The sequence below is a fragment of the Strigops habroptila genome, chromosome 7 (genome assembly GCF_004027225.2).
Source record: "Strigops habroptila isolate Jane chromosome 7, bStrHab1.2.pri, whole genome shotgun sequence".
Lineage (NCBI taxonomy): Eukaryota > Metazoa > Chordata > Aves > Psittaciformes > Psittacidae > Strigops > Strigops habroptila.
This window is the reverse complement of record NC_044283.2, coordinates 44,106,422-44,119,765: the sequence shown is the minus strand read 5'-3', so window position 1 is coordinate 44,119,765 and position 13,344 is coordinate 44,106,422. Positions and strand designations below refer to the sequence as shown.

Here is a 13,344-nt window from a genome sequence, read left to right as displayed (position 1 = left end):
CCATAGCAAACATGAATACAGTTTCTGAACTTCATTTCACATTTTATGTACACAATCAGAAGTCTGAAAAAGTGGTCATCTTGCTAGATGTTTCTTTTTTCTAAGCTTTGAATTAATGACAACAGCTTGATCTTGCAAGTGTGCATCGTGTAATTTTTCTCCTTGTAACTATATCCAATCACATCTCAACTTTAGTGGAATTCCTCTGAATTTCACCGTGGAATACACAGTGAAAACTTTTGCATACCTTAGTGAACAACTCCTCAATATATCTTTGCCTCTTTTATACCTATCCAAAGTACTGTCAGTGGGGAAAATTAGGGATTAGAGCTAGTAACACACTACGTATAAGGAAGTATTCATGCATAAGGGAACAGTAAATACAACAAATTTCTAGTACAGAGAATAGCATTGCATTAGAGTAAGCAGCAAGTTTAGAACTGCCTTTAGATTAAGGATTTGACTAAAGCAGAAGTAGGAGCAATCTATTACCACAAATACTAAGTACTTTACAAAAGGCCTTTAGAGTAGACTTCAAGCTTCGAAGCAATGGATATCCTGAAAAAATGATGATGGAAAGGAGCAAGTACAACTGAAAAAAACAGCTACTTGTGACTAAAAACTAACATTATTACACTGTAGCTGTCCCTGAAGTCCCAAACCAGCCAAGAGAATGCAGTAAAGGCAATAATACAAAATAAAAAAAATACAAGGTGCTGCAACTCATCTGTAAAACCAGTCACTTAAAAAAAACCAAAACCAAAAACATATTACAGAGTTGTCTTCCACGATCCCAAGGAAGGGCTGGGGTGACAGGACTCAGAAATCAACAGCTACTCTATTCTGTATTCACTAGCAACATCTGGCTGCACATGCACATTCCAAAACCAGATGGCACGAACCAGCTGCAGCCACACAGATGAGACATTATCTCTCTGCGGTGCGTATTGGTCACATCCAAGCTGTATGTTGGGCTATGATCCACATGTTCAGCAGTCCCTATTGCCTGGAATTAAATGAATGTAAGAACAGCTGACATGTAGAAAAGCAGGGAAGAGTCCTCTCTTCCCAAACCCAAGAAAATGAAAGTAAAATGTAAAGATTATTTGTCATGTTACCTAGCATTAATTAATCTTCATATATACATACATTAGTATTTAACCTATATGCTATTTAATTTATTGAACATTTAGGAACCTGTTTAACATTCTGCTAACACACTTCTAATTCAGTCAAAACAGTTTTAGCTCCAGTATTCACCATTGCTTGCCCAAGCCAACTCAAAACATTTGTGCATTTTAAAAAGCTACAGAGAATGTATTCTCATCTAAAATGCAAATACTGAACATAGTTACCAAGTACTTCCTGAAAGCAAAAAAACCTGAACAATCTAGCCCAAGAATATACCTCAATAAACAGAATTAGAACAAACATACATTAAGCATCCACATACATGAAAGTGTCAGAATAAACCACATACAAGTGCATGTAACTATAAATTTGAGTAATCAAAGACCATCTATTAAGCAACTGCTGCTAGAAATAAATGTTGTACTGTTAAAATTGCCCATAAGAAAACTAAGCCTCCGTTCTATTGTGAAATATTTTAAACTATTTCAGATTAATCAGAACCATTAACAAGATTTGGGGTTTTTTTTCCCCAATAATGAGCAAGGGAAAGCAGCTTTATGCAAAGCCATTGATCCAACCTTGAAACAGTATTCTTAATGATGATGTTGTAGATTCTCAAACTTAATCTCAAACAGAAGCTACAGATCCTATAAAACTGACAATGTTAGATATGCTACGGGTACATCATCCGTTACTTTCCCTAATGCAAAGAGCTAACCAGGTCCAAATTTTGATAATATAATTACTTTAAAAGCAGTAACAACACAGAAACATATCACAACTATTCAATTAGGTATTATGACTGCACAGTAGCTTCCCATGCATCTTGACTAATGAGGCCAATCAGAGTTTTGCAAGATTCTTGCTGATAAGGCAAGAACATGCTTTAGAAACATGTTTATATTTCTACTTGACAACTACACAAAACCATCTTTTCCCCCACAAGCAGTAAGGTAATTTTGCAGATCAGGTCGATACTTAAGTACCAGAGCCCTCTTTACTGTTACACTCACTTTACCAAGGTGTGGCACTCTCGAGGTGTTAGGTAAGATTGAAGATTATCTCAATTGTCTCTCCCGAGATGAAAGCTGATGAGCTCAAAAACTCTGTCAGTCCTGTCTGGACTCAGCCTAGGACACCCACTTCCCCACACACATAGTACTTCCTACAGGTACTGAGAGCAGGTATAAAATAAAGATCCCCAATGAAGAAATCAAAGAGATGGCTGTTCTCAACATCTTATGCCAATCTTTATAAAGGATCTTATGAGAATAGGTAAAGATGGCAAAGACCCTTAGCCCTAAAATGCTGTTCTTCACAAACACTTCAAAAGGAATGACTACAGGGCTGTATTAGCACTAGAGGTAAGTACTTTGTGAATTCCTACACCAGCAAGCACTGTAAGAAATACAGTGAGTGCTTAGAAACTTTTAGAGTATTTCAAGTTTCAGACTCTAGTCTGAGTATAAGTATGCAGTGCTCCCAAGGGCTGGCTATTTTTGAATGACACAAAGAAAAGGAAGCAGGCCCCAAAAGAATCCTTAGCCATATTTTATAAAGTAGCATTTAGGTAAGGTCATATACAATAGTTTCATCTCCTCATCTAGAAATCATGTTTGCTTTTGAGCCATTACTTCTTAGCTCTAAATTAAAAGGCTTGGCCTCACTTTCAGGTCCATTACAGTTACACAAGCAACAGAAATGTTTGCAGGTATGGATCTCGCTATGCAACAACAGTAGTACAACACTGAAGCCTTGAGATCTTAAGATAAACCACTTCCCCAAAGTGTATTTTTAACACACAACTTGCCAATAATATAAATAAAAACCTTTTACAATCGACACTGTACAATGCAACACTCATTTGAATCACTTTCTGAAGGACTTCTTCAAATACTGTATACATAATATTTCAAATACTATACTACCCATGAATGCTTCTTAAGTAACAGCTCTTTTCACAGGTACAGTATCAAGCATCTAAAAGATGAGTCAACAGCTGATTATTTAGCGCTGTACATAGAAATAGGTAGCTTCACCCATGTACAGTCAATTGCAACTAACTCCAAACTTGCACTGACTACAATTATTTTCATTCTGAAATGATCTCCAGATTTTAGAGCATGAAGAGTTTTGAAAGGTAGTTGAAGTTGTACTGGCAATAGCAAAGCTGAACAACCAAATCTCATGAGAAGAAAAGCACCTCGTAATAGCTAACGCCAACTCCCTTTCCCCAAACTTGAGAAAATTGTCCATACATAAGCTTACATTTACATTGAAGCATATAAATAACCCTGCAGAATGTATTTTAACACACAGAAGTATTAAGTTATCCTCTTTTCCATTCCACTTTTTCAGTACTCTCTGACAAATGATGAAATGAGCCACAAGGGTCTTGTGAGTTGACACACCATAATGTTCGATGCTTCAATTAGAGCCGACATAAGTTTCTGTGACTAGCGCAGTTTAACTTGGATCACAGTCGCTGTGGCTCTGTGCAAACCTATTTATATGAACTGAGCAAAGAGCCAAAACGGTTGCTTTGTAATTAGTTCAGGCATGTTTGAATCCAGAAGGGAAACTCTTTTAGTTTATTTTCCCTGGGAATACTACAAAGTTCCACTATGGCTTTACAGTGTAACCACGTGGATCAAGAAAGGCCTCTCATTCACCTAGAAAAAGATCAAATTATACTACTGAATTGTTCTCCTGTTTCTCGGCTTTACTCGGAATGCAGTGAAATGTTTGAAAACACTGTTTCTGAGAATCTGTCATCTGTAGTGTCAAAGGCATTCCTGGCAGAAAAAAGAAAGTCTTGTTGAGGGCAAAATTCAGTCAAGATGACTGTAAAACCTAATCCACACCTTTGAATTTGGACTCAATATCCATCACTTAAACATCTTGTAAATGACCCAATTTGTTTACACGGCCCTGTAGCTTTTTATGACTTTTCCATAAAGAAGTTATTACATCCATTCCTTTTATTTTGTTTTAGAGCATTTGAATGAGCCCCAGAACCACAAGCAAGTGAAACAGACCGTCTGCAGATGGAAGTGGCCTCATATAACTCACCACTACCGGTGAAGTAGTCAGAACAACGCTTTCAGTTTGGAAATGCCATACCTTCACACACAGCAAAAGAATTTCCTGTGCCATATGTCTTTTTTCATGTTTAACTATTGTATAAAATGAGTGCTGGTTTCCTGTCAATCCGAGAAGGAACATGGAGCCCCTAGGACTTGTGCCTCTGTTTTGAACAAGGGTTCAAAACAAGGGTTCATTGCTACCACGCAAGGGCTCATCCAACAAAGCTCCCCAAGTGACAATTTAATAAAAGACTGGACAACTGAATGATGTGAAAAAGACTACAGCTAAAGATAACAATTAAACCAAGCGATATTGTGCATTATTTCACAAATCAGTACCTCTTCCAGCAAAGTCATTTCCCCACTTCACGTGCTTTTATACAAATGATGCTTAAAAGGTGGCATAGAGACATTAACAGCTATGGATTGACTTGGAAGATGTGCTAAGAGAATCTCCAAAACCATTTTTCCAGTGTAAGCTACTCTTCAAATATGACACTCCCTGGTATTTTACACACGGACTTCACAGAAAATTACAACTTTGCTGATATGTGCCAAACTGAGTAATGGCTTAAAGATTTAGAATATGGAAACTATGAGGAGGACACCACTCATTTACCTTTTACTGCCTGAACCTGGTTTGAAGCCTATTTCATCAGTTACAGACCAGTTCCCTAATTAACTGCAGCACCTAACCACCTTCATAATTCTTAGTACGAACTGGCAAAAAGTTCTGTAAGAAGGTAAGAATATTACAGCAGAAGCAATGCAAAAAGAAATTAAACGTACAGGAAACACAAGCAGCATTGTTTCCTTTGCCCAAGACATTCTTTGCTTTTTCTGGGACAGACAGACTTAACATTTCAAGAAAAGCCACGTATGGGTGATAAGGGAGTTTAAATCCAGCACTTAAAGTTATCACCAGCTACAGCTGGAAACTTGGAAGACCTCCCACACTTTCCTTTAGTAAAACTGCAGTGTCATAGGGAACGTAAAGGGACAGCTACCCAACTCACACCACTGTTCTCCTAGAAAACAGAGTACTAAACAATTCAGAACAAAGATTTCTACTTCCAGCCTCAGTGCTGGCAAGGAGCGTAACCAGAGGAAAGCCTCAACCTCCTTGCCACCACCTTCACCTGGCTTTATTCAGAACCAGTGTATACCTTGCACTTCATGTGAAGAAATCCGTGCAACGATGATCAAACTGAGCCATGCCTGCATACTATTCCAATAGTTAATGATCAGTTTTAACAAACTCAAGGAGAAATTCCCATGTTTTGAGCTTTCAGGGAGTAGAGGAACAGAGATGCTCTTCACCCTAAAGAATCTCCTTAAAATGTCTGTTTTTATAATGATATCTTGAATGAATTCACCATGAAGAGCAAGATTAATGAATAATTTATGAGGATTAATTCACAAAAAGGCACACTGCCATTGAAAAAACTGTTACTGGTTACTCCCCTGCAACTCTCCCATTCTCACTACTATAAAAGGATGCCACTACATGATAAATAACCTTTGAACATTTTCTTATTTCATGTGAAAACGCTTTTTCTGCCTGTATCATGTTGGACTGAAGTACATGGGAGGTTAATTCATATTCTCTTTCTCCAGCCCTAAACACCTGCATATGAAAATGGAAATAAGAAGGGAAGAAAAAAAAAAAGTAGCAACCAGCACCATGAACATCTTCACTGCAGAGTTAACCTCCATAGCCTCAAATTAGCCCAGCTTGAAAGAGAACAGCCACACAGGGAAATAGTAAGTCAGCGGCTCAAAGAGACAACTAAACAGCTGGTGAGTTCTTTTAACATGAGTTGCAGCCAGCTCATGATGGTCTAGTCAGAGAAGGTAAAAGCATACTGACCGGGGTTGAGGGGAGGCACACACTAGCAGGACTTCAGAGGAATCCACAGCAAGAATCCAAGCAGCCCATGAGCCCAGTGTAAATGTACAGTCATGACTATGCAAGGTGAACGTCAAAGTCCAAATTGTGGGCATGCTTAACAAAGATAAAGCATTTGGAACAGAACTACTTAAACTCAGAAGAAAGATAGCCCTTGCTAACTCTAATACAGAAGGCCTGCAGGAGACCAACAAATTAGCTGGGCTCTCTCTTTTAGCTTACTTCAATTTTTTAATAGTTTTTATACTCTCTCCATGAGGGTCTAGAGTCCTGCCTTGTCTGTAGAACCCAGCCAACTTCTGTAGAAACTGATTAGGTTATGAAAATAGGTAGAGATGCTGTTGTACACATGCTTTGTAACATGAGGTATCTTCACATAGAAGAAAACTGCTTAGTATGCTATAGGATGATGAAATTAAACTCAAATAATCCAATGTAACACTCAGGATATGTTTATAAAATCTCAGCAGAAGGATGTCAAGAACTGAAGATCGCAAGACAGATGAACCCTAAGACTACGATGTCTACGGATTGAGCTATGAATAAATTTTCCTGGCATTGCCACCTTAAAACAACATCCCACAATTTCATGAAGTCTCTAGAAAATATAAATTTATATTTTAGCTTCACAATAGCACATTATGCATTTTCACTCACCTAGTTGAATAAAAGCATTTCACATTCAAACACAAGCTGCAAAAGTTTTCCCTAAAAGGGAATAACAGGGTTGAGTAAGCTTTAAGGTGCAATTAGTTTCTCAGAAACCCCAAAACAACTAAGCACTCATAGATACCCAAGCGCTACTAAAGTAACTGCATTTCTGCATGTTAGCTCTATTCATTTTCTGTTGTGTAACTTTTTTCTAAGTCCCAGAGGCTTCAGCTAAAAGACTACTTATGTACAGGCCAATTTCTAAGACACTTATACACTAGGAAGTGTATTTTCATGGCTCGCACTTTGTGACTAAAAAGCAAAGGCAGGGTTCTCTGGTAAAGCCAAGAGCTATCTATAAAGCAATTGAAGAGGCTCGTTTCCAGCTAAGGGAAGTGGGCTTGCACAGTGTGTCCTCTTTCTAGTAATGAGGAACTGTCAGACACAGCAAAACCAAAAGCAGCAACTACCCAACAGCAACAAACCCCCCCCCCCCAAACCACTCTGCTATAATGAACAACCACTGCTGTAGGATGCAAACCAGTCCTTTGCTATTACATGTTGACTACGTAATACTTAGATTCAAAGGGTTTGGATAAAGTTTAAGATAGAGAAGACATTATGTGAAGACAAAGTTCAACATAAGCCCCTTGGCAGCATAGCTGTCAGCGTCTCTAGGTATGCCCTGTGTTTCTTCTCCATTATAAAACTCTGTATCTGACTCAAAGACAAACTAAAAACCCCCAGACAACATGACATAAAGCTTTAAGGTGTGATCTTCAAACCTAGTAAGAACTAGTTACTGCAAAAATAAGATTTTGCATGTTTCTCCCTTAAATTCCACTAAAGATATTTAACAAAGATACGCGAAGAATGGGAAGGACGGAATGACTACATACTTGGGACAAGTAGCAAGTGGTCTGAGCTTTTAAAATCGTTACTTTTGTCTAGCAGAAGAAACTGAGGGAAGCAGCAGGACTAAGGAAAAGTCCCAAACAGCACTCTGCTGAACGACAGCACACAATGTGCCAGAAGTCAACTACAAAAGCAAAAAAAAAAAAAAAAAAAAAAAAAAAAAGAAATTTAAAACTCTCTTCCACTGCAATTTATTGCAGTGTTCAAGAACTTCTCTAATTTGCCACAAGCTTTTCCTTAAAGTCAAAAGAGGATGTGGTGTAATTCTTCACTTTCCAGGAAAAGGGCCTTAAAACATTTCAAAACAAGCCTTGGACTAAACAGAAATAGATTAAACTTGAGAAAAACTGCATTGCTATCAAATTTCCCTTTAGATGACACATGCTCATATTTTATACTTCCTTATCTTCTCGAAATGAAGAAAAAAATGAAGTCAACAGACTGTAGTGGCACTCATCAATTCAAAAAGACTCAGCAGAGGTGGCCTCTATTCCCACTGCTTTAAAGTACGTTGGTTTATAAGAGATAATTTTGCAGTCAAATGACCGCACTCAAGCAAAAGCACTGCCATTCCCATCCACAAGAATTTGATGCACTGCATCCCTTGGACATCCACAGCTTCTTTCAGGTGTTCAGCCTGAGTCAAATGACCTTAATCAGAAATTCTACTGTCCCCATCCCTGAATAATCTGGAAGCCCCCTTTGGAGATACATGAACCTGGAAATCCTCTTGGTGGCTCTGAGGAGGTGCTGAGGCCACATACATGCCAAGGTGATGAGAGAAGCCTCCTCTGGCACTTCAGCTACTCACTTCAGTTCCAGCTGTAGTCACCAACTTTTCCCAAGGATAGCCTGAGATCCACAAGTAACTTAAAAGAAAGATTTGTCAAAAGCTACATCATCACCAGTACATTCCCTGTGCTGCAGAATTAACAGCAATCAAGTAAATGCTTTGGTTTTCTAAAATTTACTTCAGCAACTCTATTTACTGCTGTTCATTCACACTTGAAACTGACTGCAGGAAAGTTAATATCTCTTAACTGCCTGGTCCTGGCGAGTTGCTAACTGATCTCAGTTTCTTGGCCTTCTGAAGCCATGCATTACTTCATTTAAATGCACATGCCACATAAGCTATACACTTCATTGCACCCAATAGTAGTTTTTGTGTTATTTTCTGTAAAGACATCCTTATCTTTCTCATAGAAATCAGAACAGCTGATAGCTTAGCAAAATTACTTTAAAAATTTATCACGTCTTGTTCTAAGACAGCCAAGAAAACAGGACTCAGATTCTCCTGCCATTTCATGTTGTAATCAAATCTAAATTAAACTAATAATATCAAATAAGCAGGCATGCTCAGATCACCAAAGTCATTAGAATTGTCATTCACAATACTCCATTGACCAATAGCTCCCTCAGAAGTTGCCCAAACTACAGAAACAGGATGAAGATACTATATGAAACCAGCAGTCAGAAGTAGATTCAAAAGTAGCAAGAACTAGAATAGAAAGAAGAAATAAGTAAACCATCCAAGTAATCAAATTCAATATGCAAGAGATTCAGTTTTCTCCTCAAAAGATACCAAGTGATGAATTTTTCTTGATTCTACTTCAGTATGCAAAAATGGTAATAAATACATCAGACAGCCATAAGAGAACTGATACAGCCACCCAAGCCACGAAAAACCTTTCAAAGCATAATCTGCTTTTCAATATGACAAAGAATTGTGGAAATGAAATCCATCCAGATAAATGGGAGCCACCACTACACACACCATTTACTGCTACTTCAGCTTCCAGAAAATTGTTGCATAAACTTCTTTGATCCTCTAGATGAATATTTACTCAGTTGAATAAAATAAAAACATTAATATGAATTTATCAAAGCAATCACATAAAACCCCTTACTGTCAAGCAGAGTTACAAATACAACCTGTTCTTAAAGAAAATCTGACTGTAACAGAGGGCCGCTAAAAACAAGGAGGTACTTTTAAGCGGTTTCAAATGGAGCTACACTGGCCCCACAACAACCATCACACCGAATTCCTAGGAGGTGGCAGCAAAATACTGTGCTCTAAGAATATCTAATTTACAATTACAAAGAAATATTTACACTAGGAAATTGCCACCTAAAATGACACTCCCTATGCAGCAGAAACAAGAGAACTCCTTATGTCTACATTTAGCAAATAAATGGAATCAAATTGTAATTTTGAAGTTATGATCATTTAGCTAATAAATAAATATCATTTATGGGAAAAAAAAAAAAATCCCTAAGCACATGCTTACCCTTTGTAACACAAGCAGTCCCACCGATTTAATAACTGGTCATAGACATCTTCATTATCACCTTGAAGCAATAGCTACAGCCCCCACGTGTGCAGCTGAGTGACATTGTAATCCATTCTACTGCAAAACTTCTTGGCCATTTAGCAGTTTTACAAGTAGAGGACAGAATTTTTATTTGTAGACTGCATGAGTGAAAAATCTCCCTCTCTCCTGACCAAAGATTATTTGGCATGTGAACAGCAATATCTCATTCTCATACTCTGGAGAGTTTTAACCTGCCTCTAGCTAAAAGCTATACAATCTTTAGGTTGCTGCAGAGTGTAAAAATCACCCTAATTAAATCAAGTAAGAACTGGTTTGACCAGTGTTACTGATCCCCCAAATAATTAAAATCAGTTAAGAAAAGTCAGAGGTTGGTACTTAGTTATACCTAAACTTGTGCTAATTTTTAAAGTAAGTTTTTCAATTGAACAACTAGAAAGCAAACTTCATGTAAGCTACAAGAACCTCCTGGAGTGTTGTAAGTGTAAACTACCATAGAATACAGTTTCAAGGCATGTTAAAAAAAATAATTCTCCTGGCTTTGCATTTGTTCTAAGATGTAGTGACTCTATCTTGGAGCATGCCAAATTGCACTGCAAACCAGTTGAAGCCTGACCCAAGGCAGCTGCATTTCTGATATATGTGCATAGAATCTAGTTTGTGTTGTCACGTATGCTTACACCCATTTACATCAGTTTTGCTTCTATGCTGTACAGTCTACCTTTTTCACTGTTGTGCTCTTCATTGTTGGACCCTGGAGGCCCTTCAGGGCCCAGCTGCCTTATGCTGTAACAGACCCTGTAACAAACCTCCTAGGGCAGATTGACAGCATAGCAGGTTTCTTTCAAGTCCTGATGAAGTTGAAGCACAGCAATGGTGATCCTCTGTGTGTCAACTGGCTTCATACGCACTCCATGCAAATTTAACAGAAGGCAGCATAACAGCATGAGACTTCAGTATATTAGTGCCAAGTCTGTTTTGTCGCAAACTGGTGCCCTAAAGCCTCTAACTGCCAGGTAGGCAGGGCAGGGATAGAAAGTGAGTAATTTCTCACACAGAGCAGATAATTTCCTGTACCATGCACAAAGTCTGATTGGTTTCCTGTCAGAATAGCTGAGCCTTTTGATCACTGTCTTCTGGCCCTTCACAGTTGCTCTGATTAGAGATTGATTCCCATGCTGCTCTTTGATCAGCAGCTCCGGCAGTCCGCAGGTGCCATATATCATCACATTAGCAGGCCACAGCAGTATTAATCTCCCCCTGCTAAATTTGCTAGTGCACTGCATATTCCACCCATTCAGAGTACTGACAGTGGTCTCAAACTTTGCTTTCTATTAAAAGATATGACACAGGATACTTATATCTGGGGAGTCCCAAGTTCAAAGTTGGGAGAATTTAATTAGCCTCGAATCTGCGTTTCTGCTTTATTTCATTACACTTCAGAGAGTTTTGAGAACTCCCAGCTCGCCCTTTTGTGTTGGTTTGTGCCCAGGGAGAAAGCTTGTTCTAGCTGACATGCAAAGTACTCAATTTTTCAAACCACCCCTCCCCGTACATTAAGCACCACGGTTTCCATGAATGCATGCTAACGGCCTTAATTTTAGATACTCTACACTAAGTGTGGTTTCATGCAGTATATAACGTTTCAGTTTGTAAAATATTCTTTAAAATTACTTCATAATAGCAGATCAAGAGGAAAGGCGCTTAAAAATCTGAATAATGTAAATCATATGGAGTTCAGAGGCTAAGCAAATTACACACCCCGAAGCTGCCCTTGCTGTATGAAAGGAGTCTTTCTCCAGCTCCGCGCAGCTCCAGCCCAAGGGAACTTGCATTTGAGAGTTTTCTAAACATTTCAGGTACACTTGAAAGTTGAAAGTAATTCTCATTTCCTATGCAGGATTAGCTCGTTTCCAGCCCGTACAAAATACCACTCATTCAAGCACAGACACAAAAACCCACCACCCTACCCCCCCGCCAACAGATAAGCATTTAGGGTACAAAGGTGCGCGGGTTCTTGCTTTTTTTTTGGGGGGGGGGGGGAGGAAGCGACTGTGGGGGGTCATTTTGCACCTACGACGGCAGAGGAGGGAGGCTCCGAGCCGGCCCGGGCTCCCTGCCGGCCGCGAACCGCTGCCCTTTTACTCACAGCGCTTCCCCGACGGCGGCGGGTGATCCCCCAGCTGCCGAGACCCGCTCACTCAACCCAGCCCGGCCCCGCAGCTCCCCCCTCCTGCGGCCGCGCTCTCTCCGCGGCGCCGGGCACCCCCGCAGTCCAGAGAGCTACGCGCTGCTCCCCTCCGCGCCGGCCGGGCGCCTGCCCCCGCCCTGCCCCGGGCTGCCCGCCGGCGGCGGCGGGAGCTGCTGCTCCTTACCGTTCTGCTCCTTGGCGCCGGAGAAAGCGAACTTGCTGCTGAGGTCGGACTCCGCGGCGGCCCCCTGCCTCCGGCCGGCCAGGGCAGATGTCAGCAGGAGCAGCCCGAGGAGGAGCATTGGGCCGGCGGGGCGAGGGGCTCCGGCACTGCAGGCACTGGCGGCGCGGCACCGAGGCCCGGGCGTCTCTCAGCAGCGCCCGGCGCGGGCTGCGCCGCTGGGGAGAAGGCAGCACTGAGCCTGCTCTGGCAGCAGAGAATTGCAGGGTAGTTTCCACATAATCCCATCCAAAACTTTTTCCTAGAGCCCTTTTCTGTGTCTCCAGGTTTTGTTTTTCTTTTGGCCTTTTTTTTTTTTTTTTCTCTCTTAAAAAAAAATTAACAAAAAAAAAAAAAAGGGAGGATCAAAGCAAAATCTGGACCCAGACCAGCTTCCCAAGGACTAAACAATCCGCGGCTGTGCCGGGCGGGAGCCGGGGCTGGTGCGGGCGCGGGGCGCGCAGAGGGGCCGGCTGAGGCGGGGGGGTGGGGAGCGCGTCTGCTGCTGCCGCGGAGGAGCGCGCACCTGTCAGCCGGCGGCGGGGCGAGGGAGGGCGCAGGGAGGGGGGCGGGCCGGCCGGCGGGGCGGGCTGGCGGGAGGGCAGGCCGCGCTCCCGCAGAAGTACCTTCCGCGCCTGCCGTCACCTCACGGCGAGGGCGGCACTTGGCGCGGCTGTTTAAGCCTCGGGAAGTTGTCGGTGGGGAAGAAGGAGGCAAGTGTGGCGGCCCTGGCCGCTGCCCCTTCTCTCACGGCCAAATGGCGGCGCAACAGGTGTTGGGGTAGCGGTACGCGGGCGGCCTCGGCCCCCCGCGGCGAGGAACCTCTGAGGCAGCCCGCGTACCGCCGCCTCAGGAAGGGCCACCCCGCACACCCAGTGAGGAACCGAGGTCGCCGTGGTCTGGGGCCAACT

General features: G+C 41.5%; 1 protein-coding gene across 1 annotated transcript in view; it reads right to left on the bottom strand.

Annotated features, from left to right (window-relative positions):
* PDGFC (platelet derived growth factor C) overlaps nt 1–12,821 on the bottom strand; it is a 133,121-nt gene extending 120,300 nt beyond the window's left edge. Inside the window, exon 1 of the mRNA XM_030491891.1 lies at nt 12,398–12,821. Within this exon, the coding sequence (XP_030347751.1) occupies nt 12,398–12,515 (118 nt within the window). The 5' untranslated portion in view covers nt 12,516–12,821. The remainder of the gene's footprint in view (nt 1–12,397) is intronic.
* Nucleotides 12,822–13,344: the final 523 nt, after the last annotated feature.